The sequence below is a fragment of the Neomonachus schauinslandi genome, chromosome 16 (genome assembly GCF_002201575.2).
Source record: "Neomonachus schauinslandi chromosome 16, ASM220157v2, whole genome shotgun sequence".
Taxonomy (NCBI): Eukaryota; Metazoa; Chordata; class Mammalia; order Carnivora; family Phocidae; genus Neomonachus; species Neomonachus schauinslandi.
This window is the reverse complement of record NC_058418.1, coordinates 31925850-31950229: the sequence shown is the minus strand read 5'-3', so window position 1 is coordinate 31950229 and position 24380 is coordinate 31925850. Positions and strand designations below refer to the sequence as shown.

At 49.3% G+C, this 24380-nt stretch overlaps 1 protein-coding gene and 1 long non-coding RNA gene across 2 annotated transcripts; both read right to left on the bottom strand.

Annotated features, from left to right (window-relative positions):
* Positions 1-7566: 7566 nt before the first annotated feature.
* LOC110593288 (metallothionein-4) lies at positions 7567-9795 on the bottom strand. Its single transcript, XM_021704552.1, has 3 exons — positions 9705-9795; positions 8389-8454; positions 7567-7824 (listed from the first exon to the last, which is right to left on the bottom strand). Exons 1-3 carry the CDS (start codon positions 9733-9735, stop codon positions 7733-7735), a joined length of 189 nt encoding a protein of 62 aa, XP_021560227.1. The 5' UTR covers positions 9736-9795; the 3' UTR covers positions 7567-7732.
* Positions 9796-14046: 4251 nt separating this feature from the next.
* LOC110593297 lies at positions 14047-23003 on the bottom strand. Its single transcript, XR_002481149.1, has 3 exons — positions 22948-23003; positions 22366-22465; positions 14047-14058 (listed from the first exon to the last, which is right to left on the bottom strand). It is a non-coding gene; the product is annotated as an uncharacterized LOC110593297 (long non-coding RNA).
* Between the last annotated feature and the right edge of the window lie 1377 nt (positions 23004-24380).

Sequence of the window (24380 nt, the reverse complement as noted above, 5' to 3'; positions counted from 1 at the left end):
GGGAGGGAGCCTCAGCCTGCCGTAGAACAAGTTAGCTAGAAATTTAATCCTCTGTCTCCATGGTTACCTCCTGTTTGTGGCAAATGATTCAGTTTCTCCTCTACAGTAGTGATACAAGACCTCCTTTTAAAATAAATTTAAGTATAATAATAGACCAGGTGATATGTGATTATGCCTAAAATCGAGTAGGTGGTTCTCGAAGGACAGCAATCAGGGAAATACTGCCCTACACGAGGCCAATCCCCTGAGCGCTCACATCCAACGTGGCTTCGGGCTCCTTCTCCCCTGCCCTCCTGCATCCTTCCCAGCCAGGCATTGGCACCTTTTGGGTGTACTCTGAAGGCCACGGGAAGATTCTGTTCTCTCTGATCACTCGTGGGACGGAAAGTGTTGGAGGAGAAGGCGGGGAAAGGCAGCCTCTGAGCGTCCAGGTTTCAGAAAGTGGCCAGGTTGACCCCAGCAACCGTGCCAATACCTTGGTTCCTGGGGTTTACTCCGAGCTCTAAGGACTGTAATGCAGAGTTTTCCCCAAGGGGCTGCCATCTCCTCTCAATGAGGGGCCCGGGCGGGGCCGGGGGGGGAATCATTAAAGTCAGGGCCCAAGCTGAGCTGATTTGGGCATCGGCGGGTTGGAGTTCAAGGGCCATCCCTCGAGGAAGCTCTTGTGCGTGGTGGGGTCAGGAGCTCCATGGCTCTAGGGGGACAGGGTTATGACGAGGGAAGGGTCCATTTTAGCTGGGGCATCAGGAGAAAGCCCGCAGGGCCCCCAAACTGCAGGAGACACTCCGGGTGTCTGCTGGGCTCCCACATCAGGATAACGGGGGTCCTGCACTGCTCACGTATCCCAGACCACCCTGACACTCCCGCCAGAATCTTCTTCCTAAAATGCAGCAAGTGAAGACGGACTTTGGCGTCAGACAGACCTGATTTTGAATCTCACCAGTTTCCCTCCGCTATTCACTGGGGATCATCATACTCCTTACCGCTTCGGTTATGGTGAACATCCAGGAGATTCTTCAGGCAGATTGCTGAAGACATCCCAGGTCTCAGCAAACAGTGCTTCAATGCCTCGCTCTTCCAGGAAGTCTTCATTCCTACCTGTAGCCGGACTTACCCATCCTTCTTGGAACTTCTATGGGGTTTTGTCTAGATATTTTCCTCCCTGGAGGAGAGGGGAGAGGGTAGTCCAACAGTCTCCCTGACACACTCTGAGGTCCCTAAAGGCAGAGGCTGAGCGAGGAGGTTCTTTTCTCTCCTCCCTTCTATGCTTAGCAAAGATCCCTGCACACCTGAAATGTCTTTGAATGCTGCGTGAAAGAATCAATGTGAGAACTAGGAGTCTGACTTTGGGCTCACCCTTTTTTATGGGACCTCTTGAAGGCTGGGTTGTGAAGAGTCAGGTTAAATTACATGTGTCTTAATGAAGTTACCCTGTAGCCTCCAGCATCCTGCTTTGTGTAATGAGCAACGTGGTGGTGAAGTCTCTCCTTCTCCACCACAAACGTTTATTGAACACTGCCTTAAGCCACACACTGTGTTAGGAATGGCAGGTACAAAGGGGAGCAGGACAATGACAATGTCTGTCTTTTCTGAGAACCCACTATCTGGGCAAGGAGGCATTTCATAAGAAATCCACACATATGGGGCGCCTGGGTGGCTCAGCCGGTTAAGCGTCTGCCTTTGGCTCATGTCATGATCCCAGGGTCCTGGGACCGAGCCGCACATCAGGCTCCCTGCTTATTGGGGAGTCTGCTTCTCCCTCTCCATCTGCCCCTTCTCCTCCACCCCCCTCGTGCTCTCTCTCTCGCTCTCAAAATAAGTAAATAAAATCTTAAAAAAAAAAAAATTCCACACGTAGTAAGCTAAGTGCTGCCGGGAGGGTACATGACATGGTGGTGCCTGTGCTTTCTGCATAAACCAATCTCCCCTCTCTCCCTTCCTCATTAGATCCCCGCTCCCCCAGTACCCACCGCCCAGGTCTGGGGACAGGCAGCATCGCCTTCTCCCAGAAATCACCCCAGAGCAGCCTCACCTAGCATTAAAGTTGTGTCCCACATCTCACCTTACTTCAGTAGTTCTCCACGATCAACAGTTTTGCCCCCAGGAATATTTGGCAATGTCTGAGAACATTCTGGTTGTCACAACGTGACGGTGGTGGTGGTGGTTATCATGGTGTTGGCATCGAATGGGTAGAGGCCAAGGATGCTCCTAAGCATCCTTCAATGCCCAGACTAACCTCCCCCCAAAAGAATGATGTGGCCTAACATGTCAATAGTGCAGAGGTTGAGAAACCCTGCTTTACTTTATCCTATAACAAATCCAGGATGGTTTTTTAGCAACTCAGCCACGGAGGGAAGGGAGCCAGGGGAATCAGAACCCCTGCCTTATCCCCAGCTTGCATCTTTGGACTTCTGATTCATCCTCTGGCAGATGTGGGTAGTCATGCCCAGCCCTGCCTCCTTGACGAAGGTGTCTGGGAACTGAAATATGAGAAAGTAAGTGAGAGCACTTGCCAGGGAAGGTGGATGGTAAGGCTGGGCATGGAGAGGGAAGGAAGCCTCCATTGAGCCAACGTGTATTGTGGTCACGTGGCCCAAACTTTCCAAGACTGTTTCAGTTTCAAGTACCCTGTCCTATCCTTACCTCTAAAAATAATTCACACCGGGGTGCCTTGGTGGCTCAGTCGTTAAGCGTCTGCCTTCGACTCAGGTCATGATCCCAGGGTCCTGGGATCGAGCCCCGCATCGGGCTCCCTGCTCAGCGGGAAGCCTGCTTCTCCCTCTCCCACTCCCCCTGCTTGTGTTCCTTCTCTCGCTGTGTCTCTCTGTGTCAAAAAAAAAAAAAAATTAAAAATAAATTGTACAATTCAGGCCACCTGTACCTCAGATTCAAAAACATCTGGGTCTACCTTCCCTCTTCCTCTTCTTCCTTCTTTGTTTATTGCAGAAATTTTGAAAAATTAAAAAATCTATATAATTCTTTCAAATATAAAAACAGAAGCCTACAGTATACACTGATTTATAAATGACTTTTTCCTTGCTTATCAGATTATGAACATCTGCCCATGAAATCAATTTCACTTTACAATTTTATTTTAGTAGGTTCATTACACAGTTTATTTAATGGTCTCCTACATAGACACACTTTTGTCGTTTCCAGATCTTCACTGTTATAACCCGTGATGTGGCAAACATCTTGGTAGCTTTTGTGTGTGTATATTCATGATTTTTTCCTGAGGATACAACATTCCCTACAGTAGAATTTCTTGCTCAAAGGATACATTCCCCCCCCCTTGTCAAACAGTATTTATTTTTAAAAAATGTGCTACTTCAGTAAAATTTGGAAAATCCAGAAAGACACAAAGAAAAAAGAAGGAAAAGTAAAAATTATCTTTTATCTGTGATTTGAACACAACCACTGTTAACACTGTAGCGTATTTTCATTTCCATAGTTTGTATTCTGTGTAGCTTCTTTTTTAAAATAAATGACTGCACACCTAATTTGTAGCAGATTTTGCCATAATTATTTCCTGCGTTTTTGCATTTTTAGTGGCATATCCTGTTGTGAGTGCCGCCACAGCGTACTTGAACGATCTCATAGACTTGAGGCCCTTTCCAGTTTTTCACAATTGTAGATGGTACCGCAATGAATGTTTTCGTGGGAGTGAGGCTTTTTTTATTTTCCCCTGAATTTGTGACGAATTCTTTTTTTTTTTTTTAAAGATTTTATTTATTTATTTGAGACAGAGAGCATGAGAGGGAGGAGGGTCAGAGGGAGAAGCAGACTCCCCGCCGAGCAGGGAGCCCGATGCGGGACTCGATCCAGGGACTCCAGGATCATGACCTGAGCCGAAGGCAGTCGCTCAACCAACTGAGCCACCCAGGCGCCCCATGTGACAAATTCTTTAGACAGCTTTCTAGAAGTGAAGCTACTGGGACAAATAAGAAGGATTTCATGGTCCTTGGACCCACGTTGCCAAATTATTTTAAAAGCCTCATGTCCTGTGAATCTGGGTGCTTTACACATTGTTAAGGGCTTTTTACACCTAACCGGCCCTTGGAGAGTTTGGCCTGATTTATCTTCCCTGCAGCCTCGTCTGAGGTTCCAAGCCCTTTCTGTACAAGGAGGGGAAAAGGAGGCCAACCTGATGATCACGTGGTAGGCTACAGCCACTTCTTCCATCAGTCCCCATCCTGGTTTCTGGGGATCTCTTGGGCCCCAGACGCCGCCAGACTGAGACCGGAGGAGCGACCTCAACTCTGGCGCCCGGCTCAGAGTGAACGCCTCCGCACCTGCCTCTGGACCTCGAGCGCCCCCTGCAGTCCTCATGAGGAACTTCCTTCCTCGTCCTGTGCCCTGCGTTTCATTCCCCATCGTCTTCCTCTGGTTTCCATCCAAGTGGGAGGATGTCCTGAGCAGGTGCAGACTGTCACAGCCTCTCATTGTCCTTTAGGCAGCACAAGAACACAATCCGTGATGTGTCAGCCTCCTGGTAGAGCCCCTTCCTGCTCCGGGCACCTCTTCCTTGAGAAAGCTCTTTTTTTCTTGATGTAAAATTCTGTTTTCTCGGTGTTTCCTTGCACTGCTCAAGTTTCACCCCTCATGGCCGCCTGTAACTAGTCTGCTCACTCTTGGCTTCGGCCTTTTCCCCAACTTGTCTTACCCCGCGGTCTTCAAGCGTCTGTCTCTCACCTAGTCCTGCCTGAGTTTGGGGAGAAAGCCTTAACTTCTCCAAGTCTCAGTTTTCTCGCCTGTAGAATGGACATCATAATCTGACTAAGAAGCCTAGCCTGGAATTTGGGGCTCAAGATGGGAGACGGAATACATGCATTTACCTCTCCTTTCTCCTGAGACTCCATTGAAAGAAACTAAAAAAAGACAAACTAATAAAAGAGCTGAGAATTGGTGCGGGGGAGGATGACTTGAACAGCACATCAGTGGATCAGAGGTTACAAGATTTTTCTGGAATACTGGAATCGGTTAAATCACATTGATGAGTAAATGGGTGGAGAGGAAGCCACAGCTCAGATCAAAAAGTAGAGAAGTCTATGGGGGTTCTGTGTTACTTGGTTTTGAGGGGGTTGGGGGAGTCAGACTGGGATAGCGGCAGAAGAAGTGGTCACAGAAGCCAGGATGGGGACTGATGGAAGAAGTGGCTGTAGCCTACCACGTGATCATCAGGTTGGCCTCCTTTTCCCCTCCTTGTACAACCCTGCCAGTTGCCCGCAGGCTGAGGCTGTGAGATGTCTCTGAAGAAATGGAGTAACCAGTCTAGGAGGGGCTAGGGCTCGCGGAAAAGGGTCAGAGGAGGGCCCTTTTGGTTTTGGCACTGAGGGGGGGGGCACACCTGCCTGCTGGCTCCCCACCTGGGAGTGCTAAAACCAAGCCTGCCAGTCAGCAAACCTCACTGACACCCACAGAGCCTGCTTGCAGCTCAGAGAAGCAGAAATAGTTCAAGAAAGAGGAAACTTAACAAACATTTAAAAAAACTTCCCACACATCGGAGAGATTCAGGAAAGGACTTAAACAAATAAGGTATTATGATAAATGTTCAGAGAAGAAGCTCTTAATGTATTAAAATGATTGACCAAAATTTAAAAGATCAATAAGATTGCAAAAAGCCTGAGAAATTTCTCAAAAGCGCCCAGTGAAAAATAAAGGGCAGGTCATGTTGGTGTTCCTAGCAGGAACGCCAAACGTTGGAAGATAATGCAGCGCTGTCTTCAAAAGTGCTAAGAAAAAATTATATTGAACTTAAAATTTGATATCCAGCCAGACTCTCAAACAGGCATGAGAGAAAAATAAAGGTGTTTTCTGACATTTAGGGAATCCATTCTTTTGGTAACAACAACAACAAAAATTGCTTGAGGAGGTACTTCAGCAAAATAGAAAGGAGCCCGAAATAGAGGATGATGGGGGACCCAAGTACCAGTGGGTCTAGCCTAGGAGAACAATGAAAAGAGATCCCAGAATGACAGTTGTACAGAAGATAAGGAAAGAAGCCAGCACATATTCGATTGTTCCACAAATAGCAAGGGGGGAAAGGCAATTCGAAATGCAAGGAAAAACAAAAAGACTACTGCTCTCTGATGGCCACCTGGACATAGGCTGGTGGAGTTGACAGCCGCTCCCAGCCTCCGCTGGGCCCTGCTTTCAGGCCCTTGGCAGCATGAACGCCATCCCAGAGCTCGGGTTATCCACACTCTGCTGGGGGTGGGGTGATGTGGGTGAGAGGGGACCGAGTCTCCCCCTCCGAAGCGCCAGCCTCCAGGGACTGCAGTCTTCACCTCGGTCCTTCTACAAGGTTGTTTCTGCATCTCCACTTGCTCTCAGTTGCACAGCTTTGGAGTCTGTAAATCTGGATTCGAATCTCAATTCTATAAACTAGCTGTGTAGCCTTGGGCGAGTCACATAACCTCTGTGAGCCTTGGTTTCCCCCTCTGGGGAAGACGGAGTTGATTAACAGTAATGACCTCGTGAGGTCTTGTTGTGACGATTAAAATGAAAATAATGCAGGGGAGATGTGGGGCCCAGTGCCTGGCAGGTAGTAGGTGCTTCATATTTTAATCTATCATTAGACCACTTTATTCTTTTAAATAACAGCATGCAGCTCAGATCTTGTGGGGGATCCAGAGATGGCTCAGTGGGTTCGGGAGTTCCCTAAGATCACATGTAAAATTGAGTGAAGGTATTTATATGGGCATTTTTAGGAAGAGGAAGGCTCATTGTCGTCAGTGCTTCTCATAGATGTTTATGGTCCCTGCTCTGCATGGTCCCTGGCAGGTGCTAGGCTCAGCGGCGACTCTGCTGTGGGAGAGACTCGGGTAGAGTTTCCTCTTTGTCTCCTACTGTGTTTCATCCACTAATTCTTGTTTTGTCACCGTATTTTTTTTGTGGTTCAATCTTTCTATTTTTTCCTCTACTTACTCTTCTCTCTTAAGTGGAAAAAAGGACTTGGCAGAGAGTTAACTGTATAAGGGAAAACACAGTTTCCCCAGGTATATAGCACACTGCTGTGTGTGTGCACACGTGTGTGTGTGTGTGTGAGGCAGCGTGTCATACGTGGGATTCAGTGAGTCCCGAAGCAGACCCTGTTCAAGAGGTTTCATTGGCTGGGGATCCCAGGAAGCACTGGGAGGAAAACGGACAAGTGAGGCAGGGAAGGAAGGGAGCCAATATGGGGTAGGTTAGTGAGCGGGGTACTGCTGTGGGCTACTGTAGCCCTGCGCTGCCGGGGACTTCTGGGGCATGGTGTGGAACCTGTCTCAGATTCGTCCCACCGTAAGGGTAGAGATGCTGGGGGGTATTTATCCACCGACTCCTGTTTGTTGTCAGCCAAGGGCTGTCCCCAGGGGCGTTGACTGCCCAGTACTCCTGGGCTGCTCTGTGCATGCCTCAAGCAAGCTCCCGCAGCCGGAGGAAGCCCCTGAGGCAGAGTTGCTGGGTCCTGCGGTGAGCAGCCACCTGCAGAAGGGGCGCAGGCTGACGCTTACTGTATGCAATGGTGTCAGCCCTTCTCGGTCCTGCTGGGTTAGGGCAAAACAGTGCTCTGAGCCACCAGACAACCACGAGCGAAACCTTTATTTTTCAAGCCCTTTCCATGAAGGTCACCCACACCGCATCTGAGCAAATATATAAAAAGCATAACCTATTGTACAATAATTCCAACTTCTCGACTAAGGCACTGTACAGACGCCTGCCGGGCCTTGGCCCTCAGCACAACGGATGTGTTTCAGGGGCAGCAGCTGCACTTGTCCGAGCCCCCTTTGCAGATGCAGCCCCGGGCACACTTGGCGCAGCCCGGGGGGCAGCAAGGACAGCAGCCTGGAAGGGTCAGGAGATGGACAGGTCAGTTTGGGTGTCAACGCTCCTCTCTTACCACGTCCTCTCCCACCACTTAGAGAAAGCAGGAAGGGCAGAGCAGGCCACAGGCTTCAATCCACATTAGCAGAAAACCCTGGGGCAGCAAGCTGTGGGATGCTAGTGCCAGGAGGGATCTCAGGGGTCATCAGGTCTACCAGCTGCCCCAGCGAGGGGAAGGGGCTGGCTCAAGGTCACTGGTCAGTGGCAGATCTGAAACTAAAACCCAGAGCTCATGACTCTAGGTCAGTGCTCCGTCCCTTTCGGCACTGGGCATAGCAGGACCTCCCTGCAGCCCTCTTCCTCCGCGAACACCGGCAACCCGGTGGACGCCCTCACCCCCAGGTGAGGCTGCCCCCCTCAGGAGCTTTGCCCGAGGCCTCGGCTCAGCTGTCATCTCAGATCCCTCTCAAATGGGTCCAAGGCCTCCAGAACCCGCTTCATCCCACCATGGCTGGCGGGTTGGGAAGGGAAGGAACAGACTTTCCTAGCTTCTGGCCAGCCACATCCCCGCTCAGCATAACTCACTTTTCCGGCATGTTTTACAGTTGCAAGTTGTACATTTGCAGTTGTCTCCGCAGACGCAGATTCCTCCTAGAAGAGAGGACAGAGCCCCAAGCGTGAGGACTGGGGTCAAACGGGGACACGAGGTGGCAGGGTTTCTGGGCTGTCCTTGGGGAGTGGCTGGACAAGTGGATGAAGATGCTGCCGAGCATCCCCCCCTCCCCCCGCCCCGGGGCATGGGCCCTTGGATGGTTCCCAGTCACAGTCCCCGGATGGAAACTGGGGTGGCTGCATCGGGCCCCTCAGCCGGGATACTTGCTAAAATGCAGATTCATGGGACCGACCCTTGAGATACTCTGATTCATAAGTCTGGGTGGGGAAAGGGAATCATATTTTTCTTTTCTTTTTTTTTTTAAGGGAATCATATTTTAAAAAGTAACCCAGATGATTCTGATGTACGATTGGGTTTGAGAACCACTAAGACCAGGCCAGGTCTACCAAGCCCAAGGTCCCCTAGGGACTGTGGAAGCCTTGTATACCCTCTTCACCTTTTCAAGGTATCAGGCAAGATGGAAACCCTGAATGGGCAGGAGAAAGAACCGGGGACATAAATAACCCCAAAATGAGAGCTGTAGCTGCAGCTTGTTTTCATATAAAACCCATCTACACTTAAAAAAAAAAAATCATCCCACCTATCATTTGGAGTGTCAAATTTTGAGTGTCAAAATGCTGGAAGTTTCTCTTTGGCAAGTTTGGGGTACAGACATGTCCTGCTAAGGACCAGAGAGGCTTATGAGAATTCTTAATACCATTTCCAAAGGCCATAAAAGCCCAAGATGCCTCCAAACTCTGACCTCTCTCCTGCGTTATGTGCTTCCATGGAATTAAGGGGTTTCAGAGACTCTGGAGCCCACATACACTTCTAACGACTCCCTTGACCTCTGCAAGTGCCTTATGATTTTAGTACTTTCTTAGCAGCCCTGGGAGGTGGGCAGTTGAGGAGGAGTGACCCTAGTTTTCAGATGAGGGTATGGAGGTTCAGAAATATGAAGTGTCAGGAGTGAATGGCAGCAGGGGACCCAAACCAGATTGCCAGGTCCTTAGCTCTGGTGGCTGCCCCTAGGGGCCTGACACTAAGCGCCCCCTGAGCCAGGGTCTCAATTCTAGCAAATCAGGCTGGTAGGCAACAGAGTGGGCGCTGCCCCAGAGGTCGCCGGTCTGAGACAAACCCCGTTGGCAGCTCTAATTGGAGGAAGAGAAATATTCATCAGAGCCCTGTGGGCTCCATATCGGAAGCTGGGGCAAGGTTCCAGGACCCCCGAGTGGGCATCCTTACTCACCAGACATGCAGGTGCATTCCCCGGGGTCCATGGTCCAGGCGTCCCAGAGGCTCCAGCACTATCACAGCTGGGGAAGAGAAGCTGAGTGAGCAGCTGCTGGAGGCTCCCTATTTATAGCTGTGTAGGTGTGCACTTGGGCGTACCCCACCTGTCCCCGGGGCCAGACGCCCTGCACACGGCCCAGCCAGACGCCGCAGGCTGGGGGTTGGAGAGAGTGGGCAGAGGGAGGGCAGAGGAGAGGGAGAGCAGTACAGTCATTTGGATGCTTCTCACAAGGGGTGCAGATGGCTGAACCCACCCATCTACCCACGTGTCAAGGTGTCAAGGAGCCAGGCTCAGGCTTCAGTGGCACTCAAAGTGCTCAGATTGGCAGCCATACCTGTCCGGTCTCCAAGTCCTCTGCAATCTGCCATTTCTGCTCCCTCCTTCACAGGGCCTGGCTCAGGGCCTCATTCTGTCTCCCCTGGTCATGAAAGCCCTTACTGTGGGCAGAAGGGGGCCCCTATCTGGGGTCTTGGGCTTTAGAACGTCCCACTCAGGCCTTCTCTTGGCATGTCCCCCAGACTCCCTGGGTGAGAAGGACAAAAATCAGGGGCAGTGTGCAACCTCTCCTTCTAGACCACACACATGTAATGCTCTGGCTTCTGGAATTTTCCCTCATCCCAAGCCAGCCTGCTTCCAAAGGTTTGCTCAGACCTCTGCCCCAGGCTCCGAAGGGTAGATGCTCAGCCAATGTGTGTCCCTCTAGGGCTGAAGCGTGGCTGGAGGTAGCTGTGTGCTGGGGGTATGAACAGTTTGGATATGTGGGCTTGGTGCCCACAGGCGTGCGTGAGGCCTCTCACAGTGAGGGACGGAGGAAGGGATGGAAAAAGACTGGATATGGGCCCCAGACTGGAGGTTGGGGCCATGGGGCATATCTCTCGGCACCTTCCGGTGTGAAGATTTGAGAATTAAACATTGAACCTGGCCTTTCAGGTTGCTATGAAGCTCTCTTTGTCAGGGTAGGGGGATAGAAAGTATTTTATGTGTTCATTTGATTTATAACTTTTAGATATTTTAGCCAGTGACATGTGAACCTTCATTTACACTCTTGCTCTGCCACCCACCCCCAACATTAGGAGGGGCCTGGAACCAGCCTCTTGTGGTCTTGCCTGCTCCTTTTCATTCTCCACCTTGCCCCAGAGATCGAGCCCCCAAATAGCATTGGCCATATTATTTTCTTGCTCAAAACCTTCGGTGGCTCCCACAATCTGCTGAATGAAGCCCAAACACCTTAGTCTTGCATTCCAAGCTCAACTTACCTTTCCAAGGTCACTGTCCACTCCTTCCTTCTACCTGTTCCACCAAAACCTAAGGACTCCAGGCTCCCTGTACTTGGCCTTGAGCTTTTCCACATCCAGGCTTTTGCTCCTGTCAGGTGTTCATCCTTTCCCTACCACCTTGAGTCCAGATAAATGCTCCTCATTTACTGAGGCATGAGTCAAATGCCATTTCTTGGGTGGGAGAAGCAAGGGGGGGGGCGCTGGGGGAGAATGAAGCCCCCCAATCTCATCATGATCAGGCAGCTGACAGATATTCAGTCTTACGGAACATACCCTCCTGATGACGCAGCTTCAAGCTGCCTCCAAAAGCTGCCACCCTCACCCGCTCCCCATGTAGAAATTCTGGAGCTGCTGCTGCTGAGCCTTGCTCCAGGAAGCTGTCTCTGATTCGCCCTTTCTCGACTGGAAGAAACCTTTCCTTCTGTGACCCCTCAGTGGCCTGTTTGTATATCTCTCATGCAGTTTACTACTTTTTACTCCACTGTGTGTGTTCATGGCTCTTGTGCTCCATGTCCCAATCTCGGAGCTCTAAGAGGCAAGACCCGTTGTCTGAAGCATCTCGATTCTGCAGTGGTCTGCAAGTTTAGGAGATGAATGAATGAATGAGATGAATAGTCAGATGACTGAAGACATGAGTGAGCACGTGAGTGGGCATGGGAGTGAACAAATGAACGAGTGAGTGAGTGATAAATGGACAAATAAATGCACAAGGCTCCTGCATGTGGGTACTGAGGACCTCTACTGAAAAATACTGTCACTGTGCCGAAAGGCAAAAGAGATGGGGCATGGCCAGAACCAATGGTGATAGCTCCTTCCATTAGTAAATTGCTGGGGTCTCTATCACTTATCCAGAAGGACCGCTGGAAGCATGGGTTTTAGCTGAGAAGTTCTAGGGAGGACAGAGGCATTCAGCCCTATGGGCATCAGCAATGCACAGAGAGGATAGGTAGGGGCAATCTTGTATTGATCCATAAATAGGCCCTGCCTGCAAGGAGTTCACAGCCTTCTAGGGGATCGAGGCACATTCCATTCATTCACCTCCTTCTAAGGGCCAGTACTGTGCTGGGTACTGGGGAGCGAAGGGTGAGTAACACCAGAGCTTATAGTTGAGAAGGTCAGGAGGACATCCCAGGAAATCTCTGCCTGGGCAGGCTGCTCTCAGAGTTCAGAGGCTGGTTTCGTCCTCCTGGGCCCGCATTCCCAGCCCAGTTCCGGCCCACGTCTTGGCAGGACCAGCCTCCCCCCACCTCTTCTGTGTGTGTCCTGCAGCGGACATCAATGCCTTAGAAGATCTAGCCCAATGCATGAGCCCAGAGCAAGGAAGGGATTTTCCTTCACCTTCATCCAAACCAACTCTCTTCCCTCCTTCCTCTCTGAGCCAGGAATGGCTTCGTCCTCAGATGATTGACAGTGTGATGTTGCTTAAGGCCCCAGCGGAATGAAAATCTCAAAATTCAACCCCGTAGGTAGCATGAAGCTATTTCCCAGGTTCTGGGCTGCGCAGATTGAAACGACCCCGTGTAGCATCGGGCAGTCAAGATCATGTTGAACTCTGCCCCAGGCTATCCTGTCCCTGTTACACAGTCCTTCTTCCAGTGCCTGGGGAAACACACCCACAGGTCCCTTTTGCCCTTTTGCCTGTCTTCTGGGTCTCAGCTCCAGATCTTTGCATGGATCATAGAACCAAAAATACACACACCACCCCAAGAACGTGCAATTGCTGCAGGTGTAGCTTAAACGTGCACTTAGAAAATTAGCATTTCAGGGTCACCTGAGTGGCTCAGTCAGTTAAGCATCTGCCTTCCGCTCAGGCCATGGGATCGAGTCCTGCATACAATACAAGATTGCCCCTACCTATCCTCTCTGTGCCTTGCTGATACCCATAGGGCTGAATGCCCTTGTCCTCCCTAGAACTTCTGGGCTCCCTGCTCAGCGGGGAGTCTGCTTCTTTCTTTTCCTCTGCTACTCCCTCCCCCATCTCTCAAACAAATACATAAAATCAAAAAAAGAAGAAGAAGAAAATTAATATTTCAAAGAAGTATTAATTAATTGTTAAAGATGTGATTCTTCGTTTTCTTGGGGTATTCAAGGAGCCCTAGGAAATCTGATGAAAGCTCTCGATCCTCTACCCAGAAAAAAAAAAAGCACAAAATACATTTCCCCCACAAGTTCAGAGGCTTTGTGCATCTCTTAAATCTCATTGGTGAACCCACTGCCCACCCAGGCGCCATACCCAAGGGCTCCCAAAGTAAGACCTTCCCTGCAGAAAAGCAGTCCGGCCTGTAGCAGCTCTCTCCTTATCCCACAGTAGCTGGAGCTCCTTTGAGCCAGTCCTAAATATCTCCTTGTCCAGGTATGGCCTCTTTTGACTTTTGTGCATATGTCAAGTGTTCTTCTCAGAACAATAAAACGGGTTGCTCCAAAGAAGCAGCCAATACCCCTGGCTTACAACACACGAAATGACAGGGTTTCTGTAGTCTCCCCCACTCCCAACAAGGTAAAAGCTAAATACACGTTCCTGAGCCCAGTGTATTTTTGTAAGAAAGTTTCTGGGACTCATGGCTCAGGAATGGAGGTTCGGCCAGGCGATGAGGTCAGAGAAAAGCCCTGTGCCATGACTCCACACACACCCTGGTCCATGTTTTGCACCTGGGAATCACCATCTTTTCCCACACAGGACTCTCTGGACATACGTGCCCCCCCCCCCCCCGACCCCAGGAGCAGCCTGGAGCCATTGGTTTTATTATGCTGGTTTAGATACTGACTTCTCTCTCTAGACAACACGCTTCGCAAGAACAAAGGCTGAGCTTATTAATCTCAGCATCCCTGTGGCCAGACTCACTGAGTGCTGCCACACAGTGAGCGCTCAGTAAATAGTTATGGGCTGACGATGAAGAAACGGCTCAGTTCACAGACTTACATCTAGGCTGTCTTCTCTGGCTCTTGTAGAGGAGATGAGAGGAACCTGTTGCTCAGCAAGAGCCGTCAAGAGCTTGAGATCCGGAGTCCTGCAGCCAGGCTCTGTTTCTTCTCTGCTGCATGACATGGGGCAAGTTGCTTGATCACTCTGAGCCTGCACTGAATTCTCGTCTGGCTCATGAAAATGATAATCCTACGTACGGCACTGTCCTTGTGAGGGTTAAGCGGGAGAATGCATAGTAATACGCACTTATTAGCAATAGTATTATTATCATTTCCTGTGCCTGTTAACAACCTGGCAGATTGGTTCAGCCACTCACCCATTTGTATGTTTCAGGGCCATGGACTATTCTTCAGCCTGTCCTGGGGTCCTGAGGAGGATGCATTCAGACTTTTCAAATACGGTGGGCCGCCTGGGTGGCTCAGTCAGTTAAGCATCCGACTCCTGGTTTTGGCTCAGGTCATGATCTCAGGGTCGTGAGATCGAGCCCCATGTCAGGCTTTTAGTGACAATATTTGAAAAGTGGGTTTTTTTTTTTTTAAGATTTTGTTTATTTGTTTATTTATTTTTGAGAGAGAGCACAAGCAGGGGTGGGGAAGAGCAAAGAGAGAGAAGGAGAGAATCCTCAAGCAGACTCCCTGCTGAGCACGGAGCCTGACATCAGTATATAAAACTCACTCATCCCTAAAGGATGGCTAGGTGGTAGGGGGGCAATCACTCTCCCAAGATCTTACACTAATTTACACTCCCTCAAGCAATTTCTGAGAGTTCCCATTTCCCCAGTTCCTCCTCCAGTGCTTCCTGTATTCAGACTTTCAAATGTTTCCTCAAATGTTTGCCCATCTGATAAGTGTGAAGAAGTATAATGGTACCTCACAGCAGTGTAATTTGCATGTCCCTGCCTCCCAGCTTCTTTGGCCATTAACCTCCAGATGGTGGTGAGCCATGGTCTAGTTGTTCTCATACTGATCGTGGGCTTCTCAGCAGCCTTTCACACTCTGATGAGTGAGAGAGAGCATAGTGAATATTATGGGCAGCGGTCCTTCGCACATGGCTAGCATTCTGACTCTTCCATCTCCCTTATGCCTGTGAACCCCAACTGTAAGATGGGGGTCACTGGGCCTACTCATGGAGCAGGCATTTAACATAGAAGTGCTTAAGGAATGGTAGATATTATTAAGATTTTGTTTGTGATGGCATGCTATGTCTATAGACAGCTTGACACGGAGTCAGATACACCTGGAGTTTGGCCTCGATGCTTTGGCAAGGCATATCACCTTTCCAAACAACAGTTTGCCATCTTTAGAAGGGAGATGATAATAAGTGGAAGGAGCAGGACAGGAGATGCAAGGACAGAAAAATCAAAGGAGCAGTAGGAAGCCGTAAAGAACGTAAAGGGCAAATATCTTTGTCACAAATCTGTTCCATGGCCTGGCCTGGAAAAAAGCGTGAAGCAGAGAGGTGACAGAGCCCCAAACCCTGACGGGCTGGGCTTTGCGGTGGGAGGCTGGTTGAGAGGAGCAGGGGCAGCACCCTCCTTCCCCATGCATTACTCCTCCCCTGCTGGGCTAACGAGATGCCTCCTTCTCTGTGATCCAAGCTCTGAAGGTCTTATCATCAGGAAGAGGTTCTGTAGATTTTGATAAACTCTAAGGTTCTTCACATTTCCTTTATTTTTTTTTCACATTTCCTTTAAATATATGTTTCTAGCCATTTGTTCCAACAGCTAAGGTAACAGTGGGTATCTGTGTGTGTGTAAGAGAGAGACAGAAAGACGGAGAGACTGAGAAAGCTGCACTTGCCAGGGAGTCTGGGGCTGTTCTGTCTCAGGATAGCTCCAAGAAAGCCTCTTCCCTCCAATCAAAATATATACACCCACACAGAATTCTGTTTTCCTGGCCCCCGCTTCCATTCACAGAGCCCAGGTAAAGAACCCCCAACCAGTGCGTGACCAGCCTCTGAGGACGTGGGTCTCAGCTCTGGGGATCATAAAAATCAGGCCAAGGCTAATTAGGAGCCACCTTGCTCAATGCTCAATCACTTGCGTGCTCGGCAGACTTCACAGACTCTCCAGAGCTTGCGGCTGCTGGTTAATTACATAGGACTCCAGCTCCAGGGCTGTAATTCAGTACCCACTGGGCAAGTGAAACCCTCTGCTTTGCACACGGCCCTAGAGGAAGGATCAGTAAGGCCAAAGCCAACAATTACCCACACTCATGGCCCCCAGCAGCAAAGTGGCTGGCCCGGGTTGGCTGGCAGCCCAGATTAGGGCTTTGGAGATGGGGCAAGAGGCTCACGTCTGTCCATCCATCTTTCCTTCGTTCTTCTTCCTACTTCCTTCCCTCCCTCCCTCGCTCCCTCCCTCCCTCCCATCAATCATTCAGCAAACATTCAGGGCCTACTGTGCACTAGGCTTCAGGTTAGCCCTCGGGATGGGGTAAGTGAGCCAGACACAGGGCCTGGTCATCAGGAACTTGCTTTCCAGCAGGGGCGATAAGTATGTCAATAGCTGTCAGAAAAAGAGAAGGCGAGCAGGACATAGGGCACACAAGTGCAGGGTGGCGCTTGAATGACCCTGACATTCAGTAGCTCCTTAGATTTTGTGCCCTGGGCGCCTCACTTGCCTTCTCTGGTCTCGGCCCTTCATTTCTCCCAGTCTAGGTAAGCTCTGAGCAACTCATGGAATGTGGGGGGGTTCACCCTGTGCAAGTTTACAGCCCCGGGGGTTCAGGGAGGTGTATCACAGGGGCTGCTGCAGATGGGATGCTAGGTCTCATCCCTCCTCTCTTCCCCTGTTTAAATGGGGCAGGGGTGCCGGGTGGCTCAGTTGGTTAAGCGTCTGCCTTCGGCTCAGGTCATGATCCCAGGGTCCTGGGATTGAGCCCTGCTTGGGCTCCTTGCTCAGGGGTTGGGGGGCTGGTGAGTCTGCTTGTATCTCTCCCTCTGCTTATGCTCTTTCTTTTTCTCTCAAATAAATAAATAAAATCTTTTTTTTAAAAAATGGGGCAGCTGCTCTTCTTAAACTCTGTTTTGTCTTGTGCATCCCACCCACCTCCTCTCACATAGTAATTGTATCTGGGGTGCGGGTGGTGTTGCCAGTAGAAGCAGTGGGAAAACCATTATACCAGCCTTGCCTTCAAGGCTAGTGGACTTGCCCAAGGGAACGGTGGGTGCTTGCAGATCTGCACCTGGAATCTCAATGAGAACTCTGGCCCAATGACCGTCCTTGTTTTCTCTCTTTTTAAGATTATTATTTATATTCTGAATGATCTAAAAAACAGGTAAGAAAGTCAAATATGGAAAATTCCAGTGTTAGCAAATATTAACATTAAGTCCTATTCATTTCAATGACTTAAAGAACAAAACAAAGAGAGTGGAAACCTCCCACGTAAACTTCCCATATCTTGTTCTGACCCCACCACCAGACCCGAGAACTAATTTCTCCAAGTGTTTACCATGCCCACGCATGCTTTTCTACTTTTACTACATATATATGTACCTATAAAAATTACATGGTCTTGTTTTACAAGTTTGTAAACCTCATATAAAATGGCATCATTCTCCATGGAGCCTTTTACAACTTTTTTTTTTTTGTCCAGTATTTTGAAATTTATGATTTATTTACAAGACTATTTCACAGTTCGATCCTTTTCCCTGTTGATGAGCATTTAGACGTTTCCCCTTTTCCATTATTATGAACATTGCTGCGATGGATTGCCACATACATGTGGTTCCTTGTGTGACATGTGCTAGAGTTTCTCTGGGGGTAAAGCTGGGAGCAGACTTGCTGGATGGAAGGTCATGTGCTTATTCTACCTTCCTAGATATTCTCAAATTGCTCACCAAAAGTTCACACTCCTGTGACCAATGTCCTCCCTGAGTGTCCTTGTCCTTGTTAACACTTGATATTGTCAGACTTAATTTTCATCAGTCTGACAGATAAGAAATGGCATTTCCTTGGTTACCGATTTACACTTCCCTAATTGCTACTGAGGCTGAGCAGACTATTATAAGATTTTTGGCTAGGGGCACCTGGGTGGCTCAGTCGTTGGGCGTCTGCCTTCAGCTCGGGTCATGATCCCGGGGTCCTGGGATCGAGCCCCGCATCAGACTCCCTGCTCGGCGGGAAGCCTCCTTCTCCGTCTCCCACTCCCCCTGCTTGTGTTCCCTCTCTAGCTGTCTCTCTGTCAAATAAATAAATAAAATCTTAAAAAAAAAAAAGATTTTTGGCTATTTGGGTCGCCTCTCCATGGTCCAGTATTCTTGCTAACACACTGCATTCCACGATAGCTCGGTGGGGCATCGCACTAACTGATCTGACGTTGGGACCAGTTTATATCACTTTCTCTGCCACACGGCCTGCATCTGTCTTTCCATGTCACTGGTTTTTAATAATTTCCCCACTCAGAGGGCTCAAAGTGACCTTGGGTGATGAAGAAGATGAACATCCTGGTATGTCCCCAGGAAGGACACTCAGGGTCTGGTGGGGAGTGGAGGGGCAGCCTGGAGCATCCTGAGCCTTCGATTTCTCTGCAGTCACTCAGCCCCCTGGGGGAATGGTCAAGTCGGCAGAATGCATTTTAGGCTTCTGCGCTTTATCCCCTTTGTTTAGAAACCCTTCCTTCCCATTGAAATGTATTTATAGTAAGGGGTTCTGGATTTGCCCTGTAATGCCTCTCAGAAATACCTGAAGAAAGAGAGAAGCAGAAGAACTGGAATTAACATAATTCTACAACGCCAGGGCTGTAAGGGCAATAATGTGGTCCAAACAACCTCTCCATCTCAAACCCATTTACAGATAGAGAGCCTGAGGCTCTGAGCGGGGAAGTGCCTCGCCTATCATCCAACCCCCACACTCCCAGGTGCAGATCAGCTGGGTGAAGTGATACATTGAGGAAAAAAACCTCCCTGGGCTTTGGAAACCTCCTATTTGGACTATCAAGTGTGGCCATTCCTAGAACCACCTGCTCGGATGAAGCAACCGCTTAGGGCCCCACATGATGCCACATGCCTCACCCAGGGGTACAAAGAAGGTTTTATGGTATAATTGGGGAGCCGAAATGCCGAGAAGAAAGACCACTGGCGGGCATCACAGAACCATGTGCCCGCGCGGTGAAATAAAGCAGGGTGTCTGTCCTGCGCATGCCTCTCCCCTCCCTGTCTTCTCTCACTCTGCATTCCTTCCCCTTCGTGTCCTTTCTCCTCCTCCTCTTCTCTCATTCCTCTCTGCCTTCACACATCTCACTTTTTCTCTTGTATTTTCTCTCTCCTAAGGCAAGAAGACCGGCCTGGGACTCAGGGCAATGGAGTCCTCTAAATTCACTCGCTGGTGTCACTCTCCCACAAGTGCACTTCTCTGCCGGGGGCCTCAGTTTCCCCAAAACGCCAAGGAGGTGTCCATAGCTAGATCACCATTCGGTCCCTCCCCACTCTGTTCTGGGAATTGGTAAAGAGACAGCTGTTGGGAAGATGCCTGGCTCTATGATTTCTGGAGGGGCGACTCCCTCAGCCAAAGTCCCAGAAAAGCAGTTTGTATTTAAAGCATTGGGATCAAAGCCACTTTTTCCAGAAACTTCACTAATTGTTCACTGTCTACAGGCACTTTTTGGCCATGCTTTTCCTCCAAAGAGATGGGTGGGAATATAGCAGATCAGGACCTGCAGCCCCTGCAGTGAGCTCTGCCAGCAGTGGGCTCACCAGACCCCCAAAGCTTCTTCCAGTTCCACAGTCTTGGCGGGGTGGTGATGTCTGTGAACTTCTGTCTGAACAGGTGTCTCGGGGAGAGGGACCAAGCCTGCAACCATCCAGCCCCTTCCCCCCTGTCCGGGTTCCGCTAATAACTCGGGACCATAGTGCACTATTCCATTTGTGGATTACTCCAGGATATACATGGTTCTCTGAAGATAATCAGATCATCCCCAATTAAAGTTATGGAGGAAAAAAACAAAGACAAGAGTTTGAGGGTTGTAGAGGAGAATAATTAGCCACCACAGTCATTTTCTGTGTGGTAGATGAGTTGATGACAGAGCTGGGCGCCCCCTCAGTGCTTGCAGGGTTACTGACCTCTTGTCTTCTTGCAGCTCAGGTCTGGGAAGCCCAGCGTGAGAACGGGAGGGGTGGTCACAACAGCCTGGCTGGGCACGAAAGCCTGTGCTAGAATTCTGGACCAGAAACAGGTCTGTGTGAGCCTCAGATGGACAAGGAGGCTGCCATTGCTTTGATTCCATCCATCTCGCTCTCTCTCGCTCTCACTCTTTCTCACTGGCCTGGGGCAGGCCATTTGACCTCCATGTCCCTGCCAGTAAAATAGGGATAATAACACACCCCTCTAAGGCTGCCTCTTACAAATAATTGGCCAGTTTTTTCAGGGCACTTTGAAGAAAATTGCTGTGAAGATGTTCTGCTGGCCCTGGAATTTTCCTTGGTGCAAATATCAAACAGACAAGAATGGCCAATGTTCTGATTCTGGCACTCTCAGCCGAACCATTTTCCCCAATTCAGTTGGAAGAGAGGAAGACGGGGGAGGGGCTGTAATCACAGCCTGGGCCTGCCTGGAATATTAAAGACACAACCCTGCCTTTGATGCCTGCCTGCAACGCTTGTTAATTTTAATAGGAAGCGAGCAGAGGCGGGAAGTTTCTGCCTGGCACAGGAAAACAGGCTGAGGCCAAAGAGGATTAGTGTCAACTCAATTTGGATCTTATGTGGCTTTGAAGTCCTTGGCCCAGTGCTGGACAGAGTTAAAGGACAACTCCTAGATGTCAGCAGGGTGGGAGGCAGGGGGCTGGGGAAAGTGCAGACCTAACGGCCCCTCAGTTCCCAGCTCAGCCAGGAACAGACAGCCTCTGTCTCATTTTGGGAAACACCTTGGAGTCAACAATCTCTCAAGCTGGTGAATTTCTGGGGAAGCTTCAAATAGGGGTCTCCGACTAAAGTGCCTGCAGGGACTAGGCAGTTAACTCACAAGAGCAAAGTAAGCTGACTGTACGTAACAGGGAGTGATGGGGACTGTGGCAAACACAGTAAGCTTCAGCGGAATATTGAGATTTGGGAATTAGGGTTTAATTTGTCAGTTCTTTTCTAGGGGATTTATAGGAGAAATGTGTTGCATTTTATAGGAGATGTTGGAAGTCTGAATTGTGTGTGTGTGCGAACGACTGCAATTTTTAACCATTGACCAAAGTTGTTTATTATTTTTAAATACCCTCCTCTTGAAAAAACACACTCATAAGCCAGAGCAGCCCATGGGGCCCTGTTTTGTGACCTCTGTCTTGGAACTCTAAAGCTCTGGGGGTGCAAAAGTGCTTAAAATTCACCGAGGCCTTTGGTTACTATTTTTTAGAGACTTCAGACCAGTGCTTGGTTGAGGTAATCAGAATTACCCAGTGAGACCCTTTAAAAAACACAATTTGGGGGGGGGGTATTCTGATGCAGTGAACTTGGAGTGGGAGTTCGAGAGGGTCTCATATTTTTTTAACTCCTCAGGTGATTCTGGTGTGTAGCCAGTTTGGGAAAACGGTGCCCTCATCAGTTCCTCTCAATGACTTTTAATCTTTTCCCTTTTGAGAGCTAAAAAACTTATCAACATTTTGCATAATGAAAAAGAAGATGCTCATCCAGAAAAAATTTTGCATACAATGTCAGAGGGTCTGAGCACTCTCCTATTCACAACCATCAAGTGAAAAACCTCAGCAGTACTTGATGCTAGAATCCCATGTACAAGAGTCATAAAAATGGCTTCCAAGGTCTCACTTGTATTCCTCCAGTGACAGGGAACTCATTACCTCTGGTGACAGCCTATTCCTTTTATGGGAGCATTACCAGTAGTTTTGTGGGTTCTTTTGTTTGTTTAGTTCTTGTGGGTTTTTTTTTTTTTTAAGATTTTATTTATTTATTTGAGAGAGAGAGCAAACACAAGTTGGGGGAGGGGCAGAAGGACAAGCAGACTCCCTGCTGAGTGGGTAGCCCGACGTGGGGCTTGATCCCGGGACCCTGAGATCATGACCTGAGCTGAAGTCAGATGCTTAACTGACTGAGCCCCCCAGGTGCCCCTGAAACTTTCTTAAACCTGTTTTTATTCTTGGCTCATCCTATGTCTTGGGGTAGAAGAAATCACAAGGTCCTTTGCATAAAGTAGGTTGAGGGAGGTGGCTTTTCTTTGCCTTAAACTCTTTTAAACTTCAAGGGAGACTCTCCTTTTCCTCATAGTTGAGGTTGGGTGTCCATCATCCCTCCCTCTCTGCATCCACTTTGGGACTTTATAGATTTAATTCAAGCCAGGCCTCTTTTTCTGCACCTGGAAGAAACCTCATTTTGTACTCTGTAGTCTTGCTGTCTCTTTGATGGCTTTAGTCATCTGTCCTTGCCTGACACATGTATCTGGGTTTGAATGCAAACACCCCGAAGCATTCTCACTCACCTTTTATCCCAGGGCTTCTGGAAAAGGGAGCACATGTGCCTGCAGACATGGGCCTGAGTGAATGCCACAAGGAAGCTGGGAAAACGGCATCTTATCAGCCCTGCAGGAAGATAGCAATGACTGGCCACTTTCCATCGAATGGACATCCAGTGGGCCTGGCAGGGTCCCACTCATGCATTCATTCACACATCCATGCCACAAATATTTACCAAGTTCCCAAGGTTTTGGGCACCAGGTTTTGGGCTGCATGCTGCAGACAGAGCAACCAATAACACCAAGCAAGTTTGTGCCCTCCAAGAGTTTGTATTTTAATAGGGGAGATAGAAGACTAGCAAGTAAGCACACCCATGAATAATTACGAGGTGTGATGTGGCACGTGAGATAACTCTAGATATATTAAGGGAAACCTAATTCAGACAGAGGAGGTGATCCTTCCACTGAGAGTTGTTGGGGAAGGGTGTTCCAGGCTGACAGAACAGCATATGCAAGGGTCCTGTGGCTGAAAAGAGTTTGGTTTTTACAAGAAACCCAGAAAAGGCCAATGCAGCTAGAGATAGTAACTAAGGGGGAAGAGATAGGCACCTGTGGGTCCAGTGTTGCCAGGCCTTCTGATCTTTCAAGAGAATCCTCAAACTTCCATTTTTCTGCAAAATCTTCTATTAAAAAAAAAAGAAAGAAAGAAAACTGAGAAGAAAAAAAAAACATCACACGTTTGAGGGCCAAATGCGGCCTGCCTGGGTGCTGCCTCGTTATAACCCCTGGGCTGGGTAAATCCACAGCAGAGAATTAAAGAATTGTAGAGCAGGGAGTGTCCCCTCACTCATATAGGTAAACTGAGGCCCAAAGTACTCTCAGCTTCTAGCTCTTGCTCTGCTGGGTAGTTTCCTGAGAACACGAGCAGCCCTTCAGGCTCATTTCCTCTTTGGGGCCCAGGCAAGAACTTAACCATGCGGCTCAGTTTCCTAATTTGCACACAGGAACGTTGAGGCCAAGTTTGGCGGCTGCCTGGGGCCACAGTGTGTGGGGGTAATTAGGGTTTGTAAACAACTTTGAAGCTTCTAAGAGTAAGTACCCAGCAAAGTTCAGAAGGGGATTTCTTTCTTTTTTTTTTTTTAAGATTTTATTTATTTATTTGACAGAGAGAGAGACAGCAAGAGAGGGAACACAAGCAGGGGGAGTGGGAGAGGGAGAAGCAGGCTCCCCGCAGAGTGGGGAGCCCGATGTGGGATTCGATCCCAGGACCCTGGGATCGTGACCTGAGCCGAAGGCAGTCGCTTAACCGACTGAGCCACCCAGGCACCCCAGAAGGGGATTTCAAAGGGCTTGTTTCTTCAAGTGCCACCACTGTATCTGTCCCAACCTCTCCCCATCTCCAGGGGGCTTTACCCAGATGGGAAATGAACAAGAGGCTGCCCTCTGCTGCGGGATTCCAGAAAGCCCCTCCGTACATTCACATCTCCCCACCAACCTGTCCTTTCCTTCCCTCCTTTCTGTTCCCCTTTTCTTCCTTTGCAAACACGCCGTGAGCCCTTCCAGGTGCCAGTCACAGTAAGTCACAGCGCCGGCTCTAGGCATGCAGGCTGGTGGCTCCTGCAGCCCAGGGAGTCAGAATCACACGTGCAGCACACATAACAAGACAGAACCTTTGGAGAGAGGGTCATAGGAGCAAATAACCTATCTGGGGGTTCAGGCCCCCTCAGCGCCCCCCTCCCATCCTAAATAAGTGAATGCTCAGCTGAAACCTGTAGTTGAGCAGGAGTTAGCCAGAGCGAAAAGGAGAGTGGGGGGAGACAGTCTAGGTAGAAGGAGCTTCCACGATCAGGGGCTGGAGGAGGTATATAAGGGAGCTCCAAGTGTTCACACACCTGAGAGATGCCCACTGGCAGGGGCCTCGGAGCTGTCAGAGGGGGCAGGGTGGGAGCAAGAATTCCTGTCCCCCCAAATGTCCTTATAGCTAGACTAAGAATTAAATTGACTTAGACAGGTTAATAAAAAAATCACATTTAATAGCGTAG

Bases quoted from the DNA above. Each gene is read 5' to 3' on its own strand.
- LOC110593288 (XM_021704552.1), bottom strand. From the start codon at position 9,735: ATGGACCCCGGGGAATGCACCTGCATGTCTG. The intron at 8,455-9,704 runs GTGAGTAAGGAT...CCTCTCTTCTAG, and splicing joins GGAATGCACCTGCATGTCTG to GAGGAATCTGCGTCTGCGGA. The intron at 7,825-8,388 runs GTGAGTTATGCT...TGACCCTTCCAG, and splicing joins CTGTAAAACATGCCGGAAAA to GCTGCTGTCCTTGCTGCCCC.